Here is a 20,159-nt window from a genome sequence, read left to right on the forward strand (position 1 = left end):
AAAGGGCCACAACACGTACAAAGGCGGAAATGCAAGGCATAACATGGTCCTTGTAGGAAATTCCCTGGGCTCTGCAGGGCTGTAAGAAACATTGGGTGGGTATGAAGAAACTAGGAGATAAGGCTTTGGTTAGATCATGCTGAGCGCTATGCTCCAAGAGGGCTTTCTGTTTTGGAGTTAACATTTAAATTTTAGACAGACGGATCTGGCCTCAGTGGAGAGAGTGGGCTGGATGGGGCAAGAATGGAGGCAGAAAAGAGTGAAAAAGATTTGGATCTAGGCTGGGTTGACTAGTCGATACCCTTCCGCAGCACCGGCCGCTCCTGTCTTATACTTGGCTAAAGCCCTGCCTCTCCGGGATCTCCCTCCCTCCTCCTCCCCGAGGACCCCGCGGGCGGGCGGGGAAGCTCAGCAAGGGGTGGCCCTACCTGGGTGGTCTCTTGTGCTACCCCCGGCGGCTCCGTTGCCTAGCAGCGAATCCGGCTGCGCGGATCCGGGTAATTTGCTGAGCCCTTCAGCCAATAAGAGAGAGTCCTCCTTGCCCTCTCCCTTTTTCTGGGGCTGCGGACGCCTCCCCGGCACTGTGGTCTCCACTTCGAGCCGCGCTTGCAGTCACAGGCTGGTAGCTCTTGGGGCACCCGGGACTATTCCGGACACCGCGTGCGCCCCAGGCCCACACCGCTTTGCAACTCCACTGGTTCACAGCGACCGCAGCACGCCCGCACCCGACCCTCACCCCACGCCGAGCGCCTAAAGACCCCGCTGAATCCCTACGCGGGCCCAGCGGTACAGGGGGATCAAGCCAGCCTATGGGGGCTCTCAGATAACGCGGGTTGGGGGCACCTAGGCCCCCCACACACCCCCGCCAACATGGCTCGGCCGCGGTCCCTCGGGGAGCCACCCCCGGACTACACGCCCCCATCTAGAACCGCAGCACCCCAGGTGAGTGGAGGGGAAACCTGAAGAAGGAAGATTGGGGACCGGTTCTAGGGACCCCAAGTCTGTCACTCAGGCCCGTGCAGGGTGGGATATCTCTAAATGCCTTGTGTTACTGCCTGCCCGGGAAAGGGGTGTGTGTGTGTGTGTGTGTGTGTGTGTGTGTGTGTACGTACTTTGGCATCTGTCCCGTAAGAGTGTCTGTGAGTTCACCCCTGTCCAGCTGAGAACAGGTGTGTATGTATGTATCCTACTCAGAAAACGGGTCTCTGCCTTCCTCAGATGTGTTTTGAGTGGGAGGACAGGGAATGCAATTAAGTCATTCCAAGTTCCAAGGCTTTGTATCTGCGTAGGTCCTCGTGTCCTGAATCCAGACAGTAGAAGCTAGGGCTTGGCAGAGGGTATACATATAGAGGAAAGGAAACGATTCCATGCCTTGTTGCAATAATGCCTACTGATCCTTCTCTTTCCATCCCAGATCCTAGTTGGGAGCCTGAAGGCTCCGCTCTGGCTTCGTGCTTACTTTCAGGGCCTGCTCTTCTCTCTGGGCTGCAGGATCCAGAAACACTGTGGCAAAGTACTCTTCTTGGGACTGTTGACCTTTGGGGCCCTGGCACTGGGTCTCCGTGTGTCTGTCATTGAGACAGACCTAGAACAGCTCTGGGTTGAAGGTGAGTTCTGGACACTGACCATAGCTGCTTGGGTATGGTGAGCAGGGTGCGGAGCTGGCTACTGGATTCTAGTAGACTTGGCTCTGGGTCTGGAGTGGGCACCTGCATGGCTGACCCCCGGTAGCCGGGAGCACTGTTCCCTCCCACAGCCATAAGTGAACAACTGCAGGTGATAGAGCCCTGTGGATGGGTATATAGAATAGTCATCTGTGAGTGTGTGTATGTATGTATTTAGCATTTATTGCCCAGCTTTTATGTTTATTTTTTTAACTGCATGACAGTGTTTGCAAAAGCAACTAAAAAAGACCCATCTTTGCCCTGGCCAGTTAGTTCAGTGGGTTAGTGTTGTCCCAAGACGCAAAGGTTGCAGGTCTGATCCGCAGTCAGGGCGCATGAGAAGCAACCAGTGAGTGCACAATTAAGCGGAACAACAAATAAGTATTTTCTCTCTCTCTCAAACCAATCAATAAATAATAATTTTTTAAAAACATGTAAAAAAATAGAAATAGATCAATTTTTTTAGTAGCAAGGAAAGTAAAATATGTACTGGAATATAACATACAATATAATACAAAGCAGAATATGACTATGTTGTATAAGAGAAGGCAGGGAGAGATCACATCTGACCAGAAGAACCGGAAAAGTTAGAACTGGAGGGCCAGAGAAACTGAGTAAATCACCTGGTAGGGCTCCAGAGAGAGGTCCCATGAACTCAGGGCCCCTGCAACCGTTTAGGAAATCTGCATTTTAAAGCAACAGCAGGCTCTAAGGGGATCAAATCCTCACTTCCTAAGAAGTATTAGATAAAAATGATTTTTTATTAATGATTTTGGCATAACTCTCTCCTTTACTGGGGCCTGGTTTCATATGGCTACCCTTTAAGTCAAACTCCCCTCCACTTGCCTAAAATTGTGCGTTTGTGGGTTCACCCAAACCTCCCCCAGCCCGGGCCCACACCCAAGGGCAGGGCCCAGGTTAAAGTCTCACACCCTTGAGTTATTTCAAATGCTGGCAAGCTCCAGGATCCAGAGCAGATGTTCCTTGGAGCCTGCCTGCTTGTTGGGCTCTCACACCCCATCCCCACCCTACCCCCAGCCCTCTGCAGACTCTCACATACATGCACACTCTAGGCCCTGGGGTCCAGAGCAGATGTTTTTCTGTGCCTGCCTGGCTGCCCCCAGCCCCAGGACACATGTGCATACATGCACATACACAATAGCCCCACCCACACCACTCCTTTCTGGGTGGTCCCAAATTACTCTTGAATTTCCTGCCATAATAGAGGCTGTCTCCCCCCCTCCCTCCTTCTCCATTCCCCAGATTTTCCCCATCTCAACACAGCTTGAACTTCCATGTTTCTTCATCCTCTCACCTATACTCCAGCACAGGACAGGCTAGATCCCAACAGATTTTTGCTGTTTTACGTGGAAGAGTGGTGTAAGAGGGTGGTAGCCAATTCCTAGGACTTTTTCCTTTATTTTAGCATACCCTCCTGTCCTGTATTGGCTAGGACTGGGGTTGAGGTAAAAGCAGTGACCCAGACCTGGTCTTTTCTCTGTAGAAGCTCTGTAGTTGAGCTTCTCCCAGCAACGCCCTAAGCAGTGAGGAGCTAATCAAGGTGAGGATTGAAAGGTATGCTCTATTCCTTTCCATTTTGCTAATACAGAAGGCAAAGAAAGAAGCAAGACACTGGCTATCAGAGTTCTGGACCAGAGTTCAGGGTCCTCTCCAGCTTTGCCATGGTGAAAGTTGGAATATGACTTGTCCTCCCTGATCAATTTTAAAATAAAACTAAAGGGCTCACAGATAGATTGTTAAAATAAAAATCACAACATATAGCCCAACTAGTACTTACGGAAACAGCCAGTGATAGAGAGGGTTTGCAGTTGGAGCTGTCCCTGAAGATAAGATGCATATAGCCGTTCTCTCTAGAAGGCAGGAGATGGCCACACAGCAGCAGTTGGTGGAACCAGTATCCACTGAAACACCAGGTTTTCTTTCTAAACCTCGGAGGTCCGTCTCAGTTCTCTTTGCTCACTTAATTGGCATAAAACCAGCAAATTTTTCCTTCTTAACATCTCTCATAACAGACCCTCCTTCCCACCTTTGTGGCCATTGCTGTAGTTGAAGCCTTTGTTAGTCTCTGGCTGTGCACTTCTGATTTAGAATACTTTTAGCCACATGAAAGAGAAAGAAAGGAAAGGAGGGAGGAAAGAAGGAAGAAGATTGATGTTTTATTCCCGTAACAAGAGATCTGGCAGTAGACAGTGAAGACATTCCAGAAGTTTAATTCAGCAACCAAAGGACATCAGCAAGGACCCGGGTCCTTGTTGTCTTTCTCCTCTGTCTTCTTCAGTATTTGGGCTTTTGTCCTTGGGCTTATCCCCTTGTTGTGACTGCTTCAGTGGCAGGAAAAAAAAAGTCCCTCTCTTGCATCCCTTTTTGAAAATGAGGAAAAATTTACCAGAACCTCCCAGCTGACTTCTCATATGGTCACTTTGGCAAGAATGTGTCGCATCCTATGCCTGAATCCTTCACTGGGCAAAGGCAGTGGAGTTCCTGTGATGGACTTCTCATACTAGTAAAATTTCAACCCCTGGAGGCTGGGGAGAGGCCCAGCTGCCCTGAATCACTAGGCTTTTCAGAGAATGACCCAACAAAATCAAGGTCTGTTGTAGAAGTAGCTGATCTTTCTGTCCCTCTTACCTTCAAATCTGCCTCCACACTGCCCTCCTGTGGTGCATCTAAATCTTGCCAAGTCAGTCCCCAGTGAGGCTTTCTTCCGCTTTCTGCTAGGTTCTGGGGAGGCTCCAGAATAGAGTGCAAGCTTCTTAGCACTCTCTCGGCCCTCCATAATCTAATTCTTGATTGCTTCTGCATCATTGTCTCAGCCTCGCTCTTAGCAGTCCAGCACTGCTTAGCCTTTGGCAGTTCCCTGCACACACTTGGTCCAGAGTGCCTTTTCCTGACTTCTTCCTATGGCCAGTTCCCATTTCTCATTCACTACCCAGCCTCAGAATATATTGTTAGGTGATGAAAAAGTCAGGTCATCTCACATCTGCTCAGAGCCTGCCGCGGCTCCCATTTCACTCAGTGACAGCCTGACACCCTACAACAGCTTATAGGACCTAACAGATGAAATTTCTAGACCAAAGATTATGAACACTTATGAGGGTCTTGATACATATTGCAATATTGCTTTCCCCAAAAATATTGTATCAAATCACATTCCCATGGTACTCCTGTAATCCAGCAATGAGTACTATGAATTTTTTGTTGTTAATTTGATAATTTATTGCTCTTTTCATTTGCATTTATAGGATTACCTTTTTTCCCATGCTGGCTAACCAGTTATATCCTCCCTTTTGTAGGCATAAACGTTTTTTAAAATGTCCCTTTTGATGCCTCCTCCATACTCCTACTTCCTCCCTCAGTTCTTTCTCATTTTTCTGTCACGTCATTTCCCTCCCAGCAACTCTTGAATACTAACTCCATATCTGTGCTGTGTACTTGCTGGGCAATTTCCTAAGTACTTTGCCTGCACTGATTCTAATTCTACCAAGGTAGGCATTGTCCCCATTTTATAGATGAGAAAATTGAGAGTCAGAGACGAAGTAATTTGCCCCAAGCACAGACAAGATGCCAGAGCCAAGGCTCAGAGCCAGGTCTGTATGGAGCCTTCGTGCTCTCCCTAAACCCGCTGTCTCTTCTGCCTGCATAATACATCCCAGTTCGTCTGTCCTCATGTCTGTCGTCATCGTCAGCCAAGGTTTATCTTTTCCTCATTTTTACTGAGGATTCTTTGTTCTCTTTGATGTTGTGTTTTAAGTTGTCAGGGTTTCTTCTTCCTGCTTTGTTATTAGCTCTCTCTGGATTCCTTCCTTCTCCCATGTCTCCTTCCCTTCAGCCCTGGGAGCTCCTCTCTGCTCTCCCTCCTGTCCCTCCTCGTGGCAGCTCTGGCTTGAGCTTGGTGAAATGCACACGGTAGTACCGGCATGGGAGAGGTGTCGGCATCAGGGAAGGAAGAAAAAGTAGCTGGAAGGGGGCAGGGCGGCTGTGTGAACCGGGATGCGTGAGGGGAGGACCAGGAATCTGATGGGGGGGGGGGCGATAAGCACATAGGCAATCTGTTTGGGCAGGTTACCAAGGTTTGGGGCTCTCGTGAGTGAGAAGATGACATGGGTGTGAGAAAGAGATTGGCAAGCATGATGATCCTGGGTGGGACCAGCATCTCAGAGAAGCAATACCTGTGGGCCCCAGGGGTGCCGTGATCAACAGGAAGAGGCAGAAAGTGGGCCCAAGACCAAGTCCACCAAGCCTTGGGGTGGTTTGGCACTGTCCCTCGCCCTCCAAACCAGTCAAGTCATATCCCCTCACAGCGACCTCGCCTCCCCCAAGCCCCAGTGACAGAGCCTGACTCCGTGGCCAGCGTAATGCAAGACGTGAGCAGTGCTGAGATCACGGAGACTGAGGCAGCCCTGGCCCTGGGACTCCCTGTTGTCTGGACAGTGAGACTGATGAAAGGGATCAGGAACCCTTTCTTCCCCTTGTCCCACTTTGCTCTCACCTCTGCCAGGGTACATGAGCTGATTCCACGTACCCTACATGAGTGGGAGCAGTATGGTGACGGCACCCACTGAAAGACTGATCCTCCCCTCACTGTGCCGCCTCCAGGCCCACGGTTACCAGCCACTCCCATTCCTGCCCTCTTACAGAACGTTTACAAAAGACGTTACATGGACAGAAATCTCTGCCTGGGGCAACCTGAACTAAGAACCAGCCGCAGCCCCCAGATCTGTTTTTCAGGAGACCCTCCTAGTGGCGGCCTCCCTGTTGGCCGCTTTTGTCCTCTTGTCTTCCCCACCAGAGCAGAAAGGAACTGAGTGAGGGCCCCCTGGGCAGGATACCCCCATGACCACAGCCCAGGCCCAGCTCCTACTGAGCACTCTTTTTTTTTATTATTATTTTTATTTTTTTCATTTCAGAGAGGAGAGGGAGAGACAGAAAGAGAGAGAGAGAGAGAGGAGAGACAGAGAGAGAGAAGGGGGAGGAGCTGGAAGCATCAACTCCCATATGTGCCTTGACCAGGCAAGCCTGGGGTTTCGAACTGGCGACCTCAGCATTTCCAGGTCAATGCTTCATCCACTGCGCCACCACCACAGGTCAGGCCTGAGCACTCTTTTTTTTTTTTTTTTTTTTTTTTACAGAGAGTGAGTCAGAGAGAGGGATAGACAGGGACAGACAGGAATGGAGAGAGATGAGAAGCATCAATCATTAGTTTTTCACTGAGTGTTGCAACACCTTAGTTGTTCATTGATTGCTTTCTCATATGTGCCTTGACCGTGGGCCTTCAGCGGACTGAGTAACCCCTTGCTGAAGCCAGCGACCTTGGGTTCAAGCTGGTGGGCTTTTCCTCAAACCAGATGAGCTTGCACTCAAGCTGGCGACCTCGGGGTCTCGAACCTGGGTCCTCTGCATCCCAGTCCGATGCTCTATCCACTGCACCACCACCTGGTCAGGCCTGAGCACTCTTTTTTAAGTTATTTGCCCCAAACCTAGCCAACCCAGTTCACGCTTATATCTTAAACCTTAGACCCTGCAAGCATCCCATAGCGCTCAACTGAGGCTTCTGGCTTCCTGGCCGAACTCCAGATCCTGAGCAGAGGGGCAGGAGCCTGGGCAGTCAGAGTGGCCGTCAGCGGGAAGGTGGTGGTTCCTCTCAGCAGCACTTCTCCCGCCTGTCCTGCGAGGTCTTCCTGGGTCAGGGTCCCACGTTCCCCAGAGCTCTCATCCACGGTTGCCCCCAGCTTTCTCTCTCTGCTCTGGCAGTAGGCAGCCGGGTGAGCCGGGAGCTGCAGTACACCAAGGAGAAGCTGGGGGAGGAGGCTGCCTACACCTCCCAGATGCTGATACAGACCCCGCGTCAGGAGGGAGAGAACATCCTCACGCCTGAGGCACTTCGCCTCCACCTCCAGGCAGCCCTCGCGGCCAGTAAAGTGCAAGTATCACTCTATGGAAAGTGAGTCTGGCAGATCCCCTAAGCACTGGGGGTGAGGCATGCTGTGGCAGGCCTCGAGTCCCCTCCTCTGCTGCTGATCTCCTGTGCCCCTGGCTGCTGCAGGTCCTGGGATTTGAACAAAATCTGCTACAAGTCAGGAGTTCCCCTAATAGAAAATGGAATGATTGAGCGGGTGCGTATCCTGAGCTGTGTTCTGAGACTGGAAGGAGGCGGAACCTTTTCCGCAGTAGAAGGGGGCTCAGAAAGCCTCCAGAGGCTAGAATTGGGAGGTGGGCGTTGTAGAGGGCGCCCTACAAAGGTCATGGAGCCCAGAGACAGTACTGATGTGGCCTGGGGTGTCCCTGGCAGATGATTGAGAAGCTGTTCCCGTGTGTGATCCTCACCCCCCTCGACTGCTTCTGGGAGGGAGCCAAACTCCAAGGGGGCTCTGCCTACTTGCCGTGAGTGCCACCACAGCTGCTCCCAGGGCCCTGCCTTGTCTTCTGTGGGGACTTCTTCAGCAGAAAAGAGGGGTGGGAGTAAAGACGGGATCAAAACCTTACCAAGGCGTAATGACCTCCCAGGCCAGAGTCAGAGCATGGGCTCTCCCATCCCTTCCACATCCCCATCTCCTCACTCCAAGAAAAGGCAGGCCTGTCTTACTTAAACAGAACAAAACATCAAGATATATATAAGACCTTAGCAAACGAGGAAAAGATCCCAGGAAAGAGACTTTGCCAGAGAGAGTTAAGTTAGCTAGGTATCAGCTAAGCTGTTGCCCAGGCCAGAAAGAAAACCTGTTAGAGGCAAGTGCCTGTATGGTTATGTATCCAAACTAAGGGTAGATGGCTTGTGAAGGGGCTCAGTTGGTCTTTTCTCATCCTTTCCCATGTGTCCTGATGTTCACCTCAGCCCCGTGCATCCAAGCACAGTCCCTGCAGCAGACCGCCAGGTCTGGGAAGCTGAACCTTCTATACCTTACCTTCCAAATGGAGGAGGGCGGGCTACAGCGTGGGTCCCCTAGCAGCACTTTGGAGAATGGGAATTGATCCCTGATTCTCACCAGCCATGGGCTCTTCCCTCAGCGGCCGTCCCGACATCCAGTGGACCAACCTGGATCCTGAGCAGCTGCTGGAGGAGCTGGGACCCTTTGCCTCCCTTGAGGGCTTCCGGGAGCTACTTGACAAGGCACAGGTGGGACAGGCCTACGTGGGGCGTCCCTGTCTGAACCCTGATGACCTTCACTGCCCGCCTAGTGCTCCTAACCATCACAGCAGGCAGGTGGGTTCCAGCCAGGTCTGCCAGGGAAAGGCTGTCTTTCTTCCCTTTTCCCTCCTTGTATGTTCCTCTGTTATGAGAGAGAACAGATCATGCTCTGAGCTCTGCCTTCTATTTCCTGGGTATTGTTACCCAGTCTCCACTGTGCTGGACACCTGAGGGTTCTTATTCAGTTCTCCTAAGGAACCCTCAAGTGGCATATGAGTCCCTTTGTTATTTTCTAAGCCCCGAAAAGCCACTCTATTCAAATAGATTTATACAGGGAAACAGGACGAATTAGCTAAGCACAAGTATCATACCTAGTTTCCTGAGTGTTTTTGTGGCCCCGTGAATGTGCACCTTTTGCAAAACCCACTAATTATGTCAGCTCCTCCCAGCAGCCTATTCCCAGGCCCCTGCTCCCCCTATGGCCTCTCTGCAGGACACAAGCCTACACTTAAAGCATTGGCAGAAAGCTCAGGAGACAGTTAGCTACACTTCAGGCCTACAGAGCCTCATGGTTCCTGAAGGTAGCAGCTCAGGGACACCAGTTACCACAGCCAGGGCCTTGAGTAATACACCCCGCTGTCCCCTCTAGGCTCCCAGTGTGGCTCAGGAATTGAGTGGGGGCTGCCACGGTTTCTCCCACAAGTTCATGCACTGGCAGGAAGAATTGCTGCTGGGAGGCATGGCCAGAGACCCCCAAGGACGTCTGCTGAGGTATGGCCTCCCTCGGGATTTGGCAAGGGGGCCCCAGGCTGGGACTCCATACTCTGATTCCAGGCAGCTCTATCAAAAGCCCCCTGCATGCCCACACTTGAGTGTTCCGGCAGCTCTGACACCTAATTCTCCTGCCCCACTCACCAGGGCAGAGGCCCTGCAGAGCACCTTCTTGCTGATGAGTCCCCGCCAGCTGTATGAGCACTTCCGGGGTGACTACCAGACACATGACATCGGCTGGAGCGAGGAGCAGGCCAGCACAGTGCTGCAGGCCTGGCAGCGGCGCTTCGTGCAGGTCAGTGTGGCGAAGGGCAGAACGGTGCCCGGAGGCCCCTCCCTCCCCTCCCTCCCCTGCCCCTCAGATCCACCCTGTCTCTCCAGCTGGCCCAGGAGGCCCTGCCTGAGAACACGTCCCAGCAGATCCACGCCTTCTCCTCCACCACCCTGGATGACATCCTGCACGCCTTCTCAGAAGTCAGTGCTGCCCGTGTGGTGGGAGGCTATCTGCTTATGGTGGGTCCGACTCCTGGCACCTTGCCCCACCTCGACCTGCTGCCTGCCCTCAAACCCCTGTCCAACACAATGTCCTCTCTCCCCACAGCTGGCCTATGCTTGTGTGACTATGCTGCGGTGGGACTGTGCCCAGTCCCAGGGTGCGGTGGGCCTTGCCGGGGTGCTGCTGGTGGCCCTGGCGGTGGCCTCAGGCCTTGGGCTCTGCGCCCTGCTTGGCATCGCCTTCAATGCTGCCACTACCCAGGTACACCAGGACTGCAGAGCAGACATGGGTGCCCACAGCTCAGGCTACTCGGTTCCTCCAGCTGCCACCCCTGTGCCCCTCCAGGTGCTGCCCTTCTTGGCACTAGGCATCGGCGTGGATGACATATTCCTGCTGGCACATGCCTTTACAGAGGCTCCACCTGGCAGCCCTCTCCAGGTGCGGCCTCACCCCCCAGCCTGCGCTCATCTGAGTTCAGCGTAGGGGTTAAGAGCCTCTTGGTTTGGGTGACCTTGGGCTGGTAATTCACCTCTCTGTGCCTCAGTCCCCTCATCTGTAAATGGGTGTAATAACAGTGCTTATATCACAGAAGGGTTGATGTGAGGATGAGTAATTTGAGTGCTTAGAACAGTGTGCCTGACACGCATGTGATACACAGCCATGTTGGCTGGTCTGTCGTTATTGTCCCTCCTCTGCCATCCCATGTTCCCAAGCCTCCCCTTCACTCTCCTTGATGACTCACGGCGCCCTCCGTCCTGGCAGGAGCGTATGGGCGAGTGTCTGCTACGCACAGGCCCCAGTGTCGCCCTCACATCCATTAACAACGTGGTTGCCTTCTTCATGGCTGCCCTAGTTCCCATCCCTGCACTGCGGGCCTTCTCCTTGCAGGTGAGGCTTCACAAATTGGGCCTGGGTTCAGGGTGGGCGGAGCTGGGGCATGCTTCATCCAGCCTGCACGCTCTTCCATTGCATCCCCTAGGCGGCCATAGTGGTTAGCTGCAACTTCGCTGCCGTGATGCTTGTCTTCCCAGCGGTCCTCAGCCTGGACCTGCACCGGCGCCACTGCCGGCGCCTTGATGTGCTCTGCTGCTTCTCTAGGTACGGTCCCTGCCCCCCCACTCCCATCCCACGAGGCTTTCCTCTCTTGGCCCCATCCCGTCCTGTCCCCTCACTATCATTCCCAGGCACAGACCTGTCACCCTGTCTCTCTGCCTTTTCAGCCCCTGTTCTGCTCGGGTGATTCAGATTGTGCCCCAAGAGCTAGCAGATAGGACAGTTCCAGTGAGCATTGCCCACCTAACTGCTACCGTTCAAGCCTTTACCCACTGTGAAGCCAGCAGCCAGCATGTGGTCACCAGCCTGCCACCCCAGGCCCACCTGGTGCCCCCACCTTCTGACCCACTGAGCTCTGAGCTCTTCAGCCCAGGAGGGTCCACACGGGACCTTCTGGGCCAGGAGGAGGGGACAAGGCAGAAGGCAGCCTGCAAGTCTCTGTCCTGTGCCCGCTGGAATCTTGCCCACTTTGCCCGCAATCAGTTCGCACCGTTGCTACTCCAGTCACATGCTAAGGTACGACTCCAAGCCCGGAGGAGTTGCAGTGGGCCAGGGCAGAGGCCGAAGTGTCTCTGGGCCCCAGGAAGGGCAGGGGGCCTCACCCACCATCTGCTGGCTAGGGGCCGTCCCTGGGCCTCCCTCTGAATTGCCATTCTCCACAGGCTGTGGTGCTGGTTCTCTTTGGGGCTCTTCTGGGCCTGAGCCTCTACGGAGCAACCTTGGTGCAAGATGGGCTGGCCCTGACCGATGTGGTGCCTCGGGGCACCAAGGAGCATGCCTTCCTGAGCGCCCAGCTCAGGTACTTCTCCCTGTATGAGGTGGCCCTGGTGACACAGGGTGGCTTTGACTACGCCCACTCCCAACGCGCCCTCTTTGATCTGCACCAGCGCTTCAGCTCCCTCAAGGCCGTGCTGCCCCCACCTGCCGCTCAGGCGCCCCGCACCTGGCTACACTATTACCGCAACTGGCTACAGGGTGAGAGGCGAGGAGACCAGCAGGGAGGGCTGCCGCATACAGACGTTCCTGGGGCCACAGGCTAACTGCCCCCTACCCTGTTCCTTCCCAGGGATCCAGGCTGCATTTGACCAGGACTGGGCTTCCGGGCGCATTACCCACCACTCTTACCGCAATGGCTCTGAGGACGGGGCCCTGGCCTACAAGCTGCTCGTCCAGACTGGTGATGCCCGGGAGCCTCTGGATTTCAGCCAGGTTGAGAGAGGACTGGAAGGGTCAGGGAATCAGAGGGGTTCTGGGCCTCACGGGCCTAGGCCTTCATCTCTCCCTGCCTCTGTAGCTGACCACGAGGAAGCTGGTGGACAAGGAGGGGCTGATTCCACCCGAGCTCTTCTATGTGGGACTGACCGTGTGGGTGAACAGTGACCCCCTGGGCCTGGCAGCCTCGCAGGCCAACTTCTACCCCCCACCTCCTGAGTGGCTGCATGACAAGTACGACACCACCGGGGAGAACCTTCGCAGTGAGTCCTAGGGGAGCCAGCAGGAGCCTCGACCTGGGCCCACACAGGCCCTACCCTAAGGCCCTGCCCACTGCTCCCTGAGCTCACTGGCCACCCCTCCCTCTCCCTGCCGCCCCCTTCCCCTCCACAGTCCCGGCGGCTCAGCCCCTGGAGTTTGCCCAGTTCCCCTTCCTACTGCATGGCCTCCAGAAGACTGCAGACTTCATGGAGGCCATCGAGGGGGCCCGGGCAGCGTGCACCGAGGCAGGCCAAGCCGGGGTGCGTGCCTACCCCAGTGGCTCCCCCTTCCTCTTCTGGGAGCAGTACCTGGGCCTGCGGCGCTGCTTCCTGCTGGCTGTCTGCATCCTGCTGGTGTGCACTTTTCTCGTCTGTGCCCTGCTGCTGCTCAACCCGTGGACAGCTGGCCTCATAGTGAGTCTTTGCAGGGTTGGGGCCGGAGAAACCCATGGCTGCCTCACCCTCTCCTGCCTATCCCCTCATCCCTTCTCCCAGTAGCCCCAGGTGAGCTCTGCCCTCCCTAGGTGCTGGTCCTGGCAATGATGACCGTGGAGCTGTTTGGCATCATGGGTTTCCTGGGCATCAAGCTGAGCGCCATCCCTGTGGTGATCCTTGTAGCCTCTGTGGGCATTAGTGTTGAGTTCACTGTCCATGTGGCTCTGGTGAGCACAGGCATTGAGGGAGGGGCCGGCTGGCTGATTCAGTATGCAACAGATATTTATCCAGCACCTACTATGTGCAGGGGACTATATAGTTAAGAATTGGGGTTATAATAGCAATACAACATTTAAGGAGCTTATATTCTAGAGTGTAGTGATAAGCAAGCAGCCATTTCAGTAGAGAGGAGGGGACAAAGCCCCAAACAGAACGGGATAAAGGCAGAATGGAAGGAGAGAAAATGGGAACCAGTGATTCTTTTGGTTGGTTTTCCTGTGAAGATCAGAGAAATGGGATGGCAGCTGATGGTGATGTGGGTAAAGGAGGGCTTCTACCAGTACGGAGGTGGGAACACTGAGGCAGGCACAGGGCTCCCCACAGAGCGGGAGGTGAGCTAGGGGTGCCACAGACCAACTTGCAGCATGGCACAAACCTTGCCAGACCTCACAAACAGCTCCCTTCTTTTTCCGCCCATAATATACTGCTCCCAAAAATTAGGGGATATTTCAAAATGAATATGAAGTGATAAAAAAAAACATTTGATTTTTTAAAATTAAACAAGAACATCAGAAAAGCAAATGACAAGTCAAAGGAGTTGTTCAATTATGCAAATAAGATGCAAAACCAACTTTTATTTCATTGGTGAAAATGCACTATACAAAAGGCTGAAAGTACTGGAGTATCTGCACGTTCCCTGATCCTCTAATTTTTGTGAGCAATGTAGTCCTATTATTCTGATCATAAGAACAATATATGTATATTCCTGGTGGGTGGGGAGAATCAGCATGCAGTAAAGTACAAAGAATAGAAATCCTCTGAAATGCCAGCCTGAGAAGTAACTGCTATCACTCTGGTATCCATCAGATGGCAAACTGTTTCTGTCAAGGGCCAGAGTGTAAATATTTTAGGCTTGTTGAGTCATATATTCCCTAATGCAACTCTGCCATTGTAACATTCAAGCAGCCATGGACAATATGAAAATGAATGGGTGTGGCTGTGTTTAAACAAAACTATATTCACAAAAATGAGTGACAGGCTGTAGTTTGCCAACCTATTCTAGACATTCCTCTGAGTCTCCCCAGACACATCTACGCAGTGTTAGCTAAACAGATTCATGCACGCTGCCTGGACAGTTCCCAGGAACTCAGCTCCTCCGGCCTTCTGTGAGCCAAGGCATGGGTGACCCCTGCGGACAGATGAGAAGTTGGGGACATAGAAGAGTTGGCTATGGTTGGCCAAGGAGCAACTTCCGGATCACTTTGTGCCCCCAGGGCTTCTTGACCACCCAGGGTAGCCGGAACCTGCGGGCTGCCCGGGCCCTAGAACTCACATTCGCTCCAGTGACTGACGGGGCCGTCTCCACATTGCTGGGCCTGCTCATGCTTGCTGGTTCCAACTTTGACTTCATTGTAAGGTAGGGAAGGGCTCAGAGCAGGGAGGCAAGGCCTGCCCAAGCTGACCTTAGGGGTCTGCCCAAGCTGACCTCCCCCCACCCTACCACAGGTACTTCTTCGTGGTGCTGACGGTGCTCACACTCCTGGGCCTCCTCCACGGGCTCGTACTGCTGCCTGTGTTGCTGTCCATCCTGGGCCCTCCGCCGGAGGTAACCACACTCTCCCTCTCCTCCTAGCCCAGGGGACAAGGTGGGGCAGGCAAGGGAAGGGACAGAGCCAGGAAAAAACGCCCTCAGTGGCCGAGATGAAGTTTAACTGACAAGGATCCTTGCCATGAGGTGCCACCCACTGAAGGTGGCAGCCTCCTGCTTTGCCCCAAACACCATGCCTCTGCCCCTCATCTCTCCTGGCTTCTTTGTGAAACCCACCTTCGCCTTTAGGGTCCAGAGCAAGGTGTATGGTTTGTCCTGGGCCTTGACATCCTGTCCCTTGGCAGCTGTCATACCCTGCTAGAGGCCAACAGGACCCCAGCTTCCCACAGTTGTGATGATGCACCAGGGAGGTCCTGAAGGGAGTGAGGCTCCAGTAGCCCTGGACTCACCGGGGCTGGTATCTCCCTCCAGGTGGTTCAGCTGTACAAAGAGAACCCAGAGGTCCTGAGCCCTCCAGCTCCACGACCAGGAGGGCTCAGGTGGGGGTTGTCCCCCACCCTGCCTCAGAGCTTTGCCAGAGTGACTACCTCCATGACTGTGGCCCTCCACCCAACCCCGCTGCCTGGTACCTACATCCACCCAGCCTCTGATGAGCCTGCTTGGTCCCCTGCTGCCACACCAGCTGCCAACGGCTCCAGCAACCTCACACCTCGGGGGCCGTCTCCAGCCACTGAGTGAAAGCAGCTGAAGCATGGAGGCCCCGCTTGGGCCATGTGGAGCCACGGGGAAGCCGCGGGTGGATAACTGAGTGCCGGATGGACTCCTGGAGAGCTCTGCTGCTGCTGTCTGCCTGCCTGCACCCTCCCCGGACCTGGCTGTCACAGGCCTCCCTGATATCTATACAGAACCGGCCCCCGCCTTCCACGCCCAGGCCCTGTGTGCCTGTCCCTGTGTCTGCGTAGGGGTAAAAGCCAGCACTTCAGGCTGCAGTGCAGCCCTGTTCCAGCCACCCCCACTCCACACTGGTGCCCCCCACAGACCAAATCTGAGGGGTCCTCTAGTGCCCTTTGCCAGTCCTGGCCACGCACTGGGTAGGCTCTATCCCTGCCTACCTCCTACCACATAAATTATTTATATGAAGATGTTTATTTTTGTAGTTTGTACAGATGTTAGCTGTGCTGAAAGTTTTATTTTTAAAGAGTGAAATATATTCTATATGAACTCATCTCAAATGATTTTGGTGCTTTTCTTTCTAATAATTGGGAATTTGCCAGTAGTAATATCAGGACCTAAGGTGCTAGGGCTGCTCTGTTCCTGGGTGGGAAAGGCCCCAGGTTCTAAATTTTTGTCACATAACTATGGTCTGTTTATTCACCTAGAAGTGAAGATGATCAGTAAGCATATGTTTTTTTTGTTTTGTTTTAAAAAGCAATCTTTTTTTTCTTTATTCATTTTTAGAGAGGAATGAGAGAGGGAGAGAGAGAGAGACAGAGAGAGAAGGGGGAGGAGCTGGAAGCATCAACTCCCATATGTGCCTTGACCAGGCAAGCCCAGGGTTTTGAACCGGCGACCTCAGCATTTCCAGGTCAACACATTATCCACTGCGCTACCACAGGTCAGGCCTAGTAAGCATATGTTGGTCACATACTTGGTAACGGTCTGGGTTAAGTGCTTAATATGCAAAATGATGTAATGTTTTTGGTGTCAAGCCCCACCGTGGCTTTCAGAGCCATCCTCCTCTGCCCTGCGCACCACCAGCTTCATCACCCACTTCCCTGTTTCAGCAGCACAGGGCCCATGGGGGCCCGTGGGTGCAGGGGCAGCCATGCAGCAATGGGAAGCGAAATGGAAGATCAGGAAAGGAGCCAATTGAAGAGATAGGGGCAGCAGGGTCTGAGGAGGTATTTTTGGAGTTTTGTGCCCAGACCAACTTCTTTTTTTTTTTTTTTTTTTTTTTAAAGACTTTATTTATTCATTTCAGACAGGAGAGAGAGAGAAAGAGAGAGAATGAGAGAGAGAGAGAAGGGAGGAGCAGGAAGCATCAACTCCCATATGTGCCTTGACCAGGCAAGCCCAGGGTTTTGAACCGGCGACCTCAGCGTTTCCAGGTCGACGCTTTATCCACTGCGCCACCACAGGTCAGGCACAGACCAACTTCTAAGGCAGAGGCCAGCAGTCAGCCTGGCTCCCAGAGGCAACTTTGGCCAGACATTCACTGGACCGCTAGAGGAAACTGCGATAGCAACCAGTGAGGCACTGTATTTAAGCTCTTTGTTCCATGAAGGTTAACGCCCCCACTGCAGCGGCCTTGAAGACTTAGGGCACACCCCTGGGGTACAGTGCCGCACCCCACGGGTGGGGGTGAGGGTCTGTTATTACCTTTCCCCAATTATCCCCTGGCTCAGTCTCAACTGACACATACACACACTCTGGGTTCCAGCCACCCACTCACCACCAGGAACAAGCCCATCCTGAGAGCACTGCCTTCTCATACACGCACTACAGCAACGGCTAGATAATCATGTTCTGACAAAGTGGAAAAAAATAATAAAATAAGCTTAATGCAGCTGAATCAACATTAAAATACCTAAAAAGAAAAGCGATCAGTGAGTAGTTGGCTTGGAACCTAAAGCAGGGTTTCATCCATCAGGTCCAAGGGATGGAGGATTGGCTGGATTTGGGTCCACTAGAATTTAGGTCACTAACGGGCTTTTGGGTGGAGCAGGAGAGCTCATCAGATTGGAACAATGCAAAAGCAGACAGTCCATTTTTCCCGAGTGACCTGGGAAAGCTAGCCAACCTCCCTGAGCCTTAGCATCTTCCTCTGTGAAATGGTGTTAGAGATGAAATTAAGCAAGACTCAGAGACAAAATACCTCGGCAAGGCAACTTTAATAACTTCTGCAGAAGGGCGCGCTGCCATTATTGAAAGCCAGTCCGCAAGTGAACAGGCAGAGGGCAAATTCTGTTTTTATCCCTAACGCAGGCCCTAGGATGCTGGGTCCTGCTTCATCGGCTGGAGTGTTCACTGTACAATCTTATTTTTTCTCGATTGGCTAGTTTAAATGGCCGCAGAAAAGTGGAAGGGAGAGATGGGGATATCTTTAACTAGGTAAGGGGGTTTGAGGAATGGTTGGAAACAACCAGATGACTGGAAGAAAGGGGATGGGGGATTGGTAAACAAGTTAGCTATTTCTCATTCTATTCCCTGGTCAGAGGAATCCGAATGAAGGGGGTTAGGAAATTAGTTGAAGAAAAGAACACGAGTTAAACATTTCTTCAATGGGGAGATTAGAGTCTATCTTGTAGGTTGCTCTCTCTTTCTTTCAGGATTTTTTTTTAAGATTTCATTTATATTGTCTGACCAGGCGGTGGTGCAGTGGATAGAGCGTCAGAGTGGGGTGTGGAGGACCCAGAATCAAAACGCCGCGGACACCAACTTGAGCGTGGGCTCATTTGGTTTAAGCAAGGCTCACCAGCTTGAACTCAAGGTTGCTGGCTTGAGCAAGGGGTCACTTGGTCTGCTGTAGCCCCCCCCATCCCCACCCCGTCAAGGCACATATGAGAAAGCAATCAATGAACAACTAAGGTGCCGCAACAAAGAATTGATGCTTCTTTTTTTTTTTTTTTTTTTTTTTTCTGAAGCTGGAAACGGGGAGAGACAGACAGACTCCCGCATGCGCCCGACTGGGATCCACCCGGCACGCCCACCAGGGGCTACGCTCTGCCCACCAGGGGGCGATGCTCTGCCCCTCTGGGGCATTGCTCTGTCTCAACCAGAGCCAGTCTAGCGCCTGGGGCAGAGGCCAAGGAGCCATCCCCAGCGCCTGGGCCATCTTTTGCTCCAATGGAGCCTTGGCTGCGGGAGGGGAAGAGAGAGACAGAGAGGAAGGGTGGGGGGTGGAGAAGCAAATGGGCGCTTCTCCTATGTGCCCTGGCCGGGAATCGAACCCAGGTCCCCCGCACGCCAGGCCAACACTCTACCGCTGAGACAACCGGCCAGGGCCAAGAATTGATGCTTCTTATCTCTCTCCCTTCCTGTCTGTCCCTCTCTCTCTGTGTCTCTGTCACATACACAAAAAAATATTTTATGCCTGGCCTGTGGTGGCGCAGTGGATAAAGCATCGACCTGGAAATGCTGAGGTCGCCGGTTCAAAACCCTGGGCTTGCCTGGTCAAGGCACATATGGGAGTTGATGCTTCCAGCTCCTCCCCCCCCCCTTCTCTCTCTCTGTCTCTCCCTCAACTCTCTAGAAAAAATGAATAAATAAATAAATTAAAAAATATATATTTTATTTATTTGTCCACCTGGAATGCTGACATCACCAGTTCAAAACCCTGGGCTTGCCTGGTCAAGGCACATATAGGAATTGATGCTTCCTGCTCCTCCCCCCTTCTCCATCTCTCTAAAATATCTCTCTCCTCACTCTCTAAAATAAATAAAATCCTTTACTTTTTTTTTTTTTGTATTTTTCTGAAGTTGGAAATGAAGAAGCGGTCAGACAGACTCCTGCATGCGCCCGACCGGGATCCACCCAGCATGCCGACCAGGGGGCGATGCTCTGCCCATCTGGAGCGTTGCTGTGTTGCAACCAGAGCCATTCTAGCACCTGAGGCAGAGGCCACAGAGCCATCCTCAGCACCCGGGCCAACTTTGCTCCAATGGAGCCTCAGCTGCGGGAGGGGAAGAGAGAAACAGAGAGGAAGGAGAGGGGGAGGGGTGGAGAAGCAGATGGGCGCTTCTCCTGTGTGCCCTGGCCGGGAATCGAACCTGGGACTCCTGCACGCCAGGCCAACGCTCTACCACTGAGCCAACCAGTCAGGGCAAATAAAATCTTTAAAAAAAATAATTTGGAATAATATTTGCCTGACTAGGCACAGTGGATAAAACGTCAGCTTCGGATGCTGAGGACCCAGGTTTGAAACTCCGAAGTTGCCTGACCTATGTGAATAAATTTAAAAAATAAAAAGAAAGAAACCTGAGGTTAGCTTGAGTGCAGGCTCACCAGCTTGAATGTGGGGCTGCTGGCTTGAGCTTGGGATCATAGACATGACCCCATGGTTACTGGCTTGAGCCCAAAGGTCGCTGGGTTGAAGCCCAAGGTCGCTGGCTTGAGTAAGGGGTCACTGGCTCCGCTACAGCCCCTATGAGTTGATGCTTCCCATCTACCACCCTGTCTGCCTGTCCCTGTCTGTCCCTCCATCTCTCTCTCTCTCTCTCTCTAAAATTTTTTTTAAATTTTTTCAAGTAAGATTTTATTTATTGACTTTTAGAGAGAAGACAGAGAGAAAAGTGGGGGAGGAGCAGGAAGGTCTTCAATAGTGCCTTGACAGGGCAAGCCCCGGTTTTAAACC

General features: G+C 52.9%; 1 protein-coding gene across 6 annotated transcripts; it reads left to right on the top strand.

Moving 5' to 3' along the window:
* The first annotated feature begins 537 nt into the window (after positions 1–537).
* Positions 538–15,941, top strand: PTCH2 (patched 2). 6 transcript variants are annotated; one of them, XM_066269361.1, is made up of 22 exons: positions 538–942; positions 1,415–1,607; positions 7,437–7,626; positions 7,729–7,798; positions 7,975–8,066; positions 8,691–8,886; positions 9,461–9,582; positions 9,730–9,877; positions 9,964–10,095; positions 10,184–10,339; positions 10,424–10,516; positions 10,841–10,966; positions 11,058–11,176; positions 11,299–11,647; positions 11,794–12,106; positions 12,198–12,340; positions 12,426–12,606; positions 12,737–13,017; positions 13,128–13,265; positions 14,532–14,674; positions 14,764–14,863; positions 15,278–15,941. In XM_066269361.1, the coding sequence occupies exons 1-22, from the start codon at positions 871–873 to the stop codon at positions 15,542–15,544; spliced, it is 3,624 nt and encodes a 1,207-aa protein (XP_066125458.1). In that variant the 5' UTR covers positions 538–870; the 3' UTR covers positions 15,545–15,941. The 6 variants fall into 6 exon arrangements, 5 of the variants coding, with proteins under 5 accessions (XP_066125458.1, XP_066125457.1, XP_066125460.1 ...); XM_066269360.1 differs by having other exon boundaries at positions 736–942; positions 8,691–8,799; XM_066269363.1 differs by lacking the exons at positions 14,764–14,863; positions 15,278–15,941 and having other exon boundaries at positions 736–942; positions 12,910–13,017; positions 14,532–14,663.
* The last annotated feature ends 4,218 nt before the right edge of the window (positions 15,942–20,159 follow it).

The sequence above is a fragment of the Saccopteryx bilineata genome, chromosome 3 (assembly GCF_036850765.1).
Source record: "Saccopteryx bilineata isolate mSacBil1 chromosome 3, mSacBil1_pri_phased_curated, whole genome shotgun sequence".
Lineage (NCBI taxonomy): Eukaryota > Metazoa > Chordata > Mammalia > Chiroptera > Emballonuridae > Saccopteryx > Saccopteryx bilineata.

Coding starts and splice junctions, on each gene's coding strand:
- PTCH2 (XM_066269361.1), top strand. CDS start 871: ATGGCTCGGCCGCGGTCCCTCGGGGAGCCACCCCCGGACTACACGCCC. Junction 11,648..11,793: donor TACTCCAGTCACATGCTAAG/GTACGACTCCAA, acceptor CATTCTCCACAG/GCTGTGGTGCTGGTTCTCTT. Junction 14,864..15,277: donor TCCTGGGCCCTCCGCCGGAG/GTAACCACACTC, acceptor ATCTCCCTCCAG/GTGGTTCAGCTGTACAAAGA.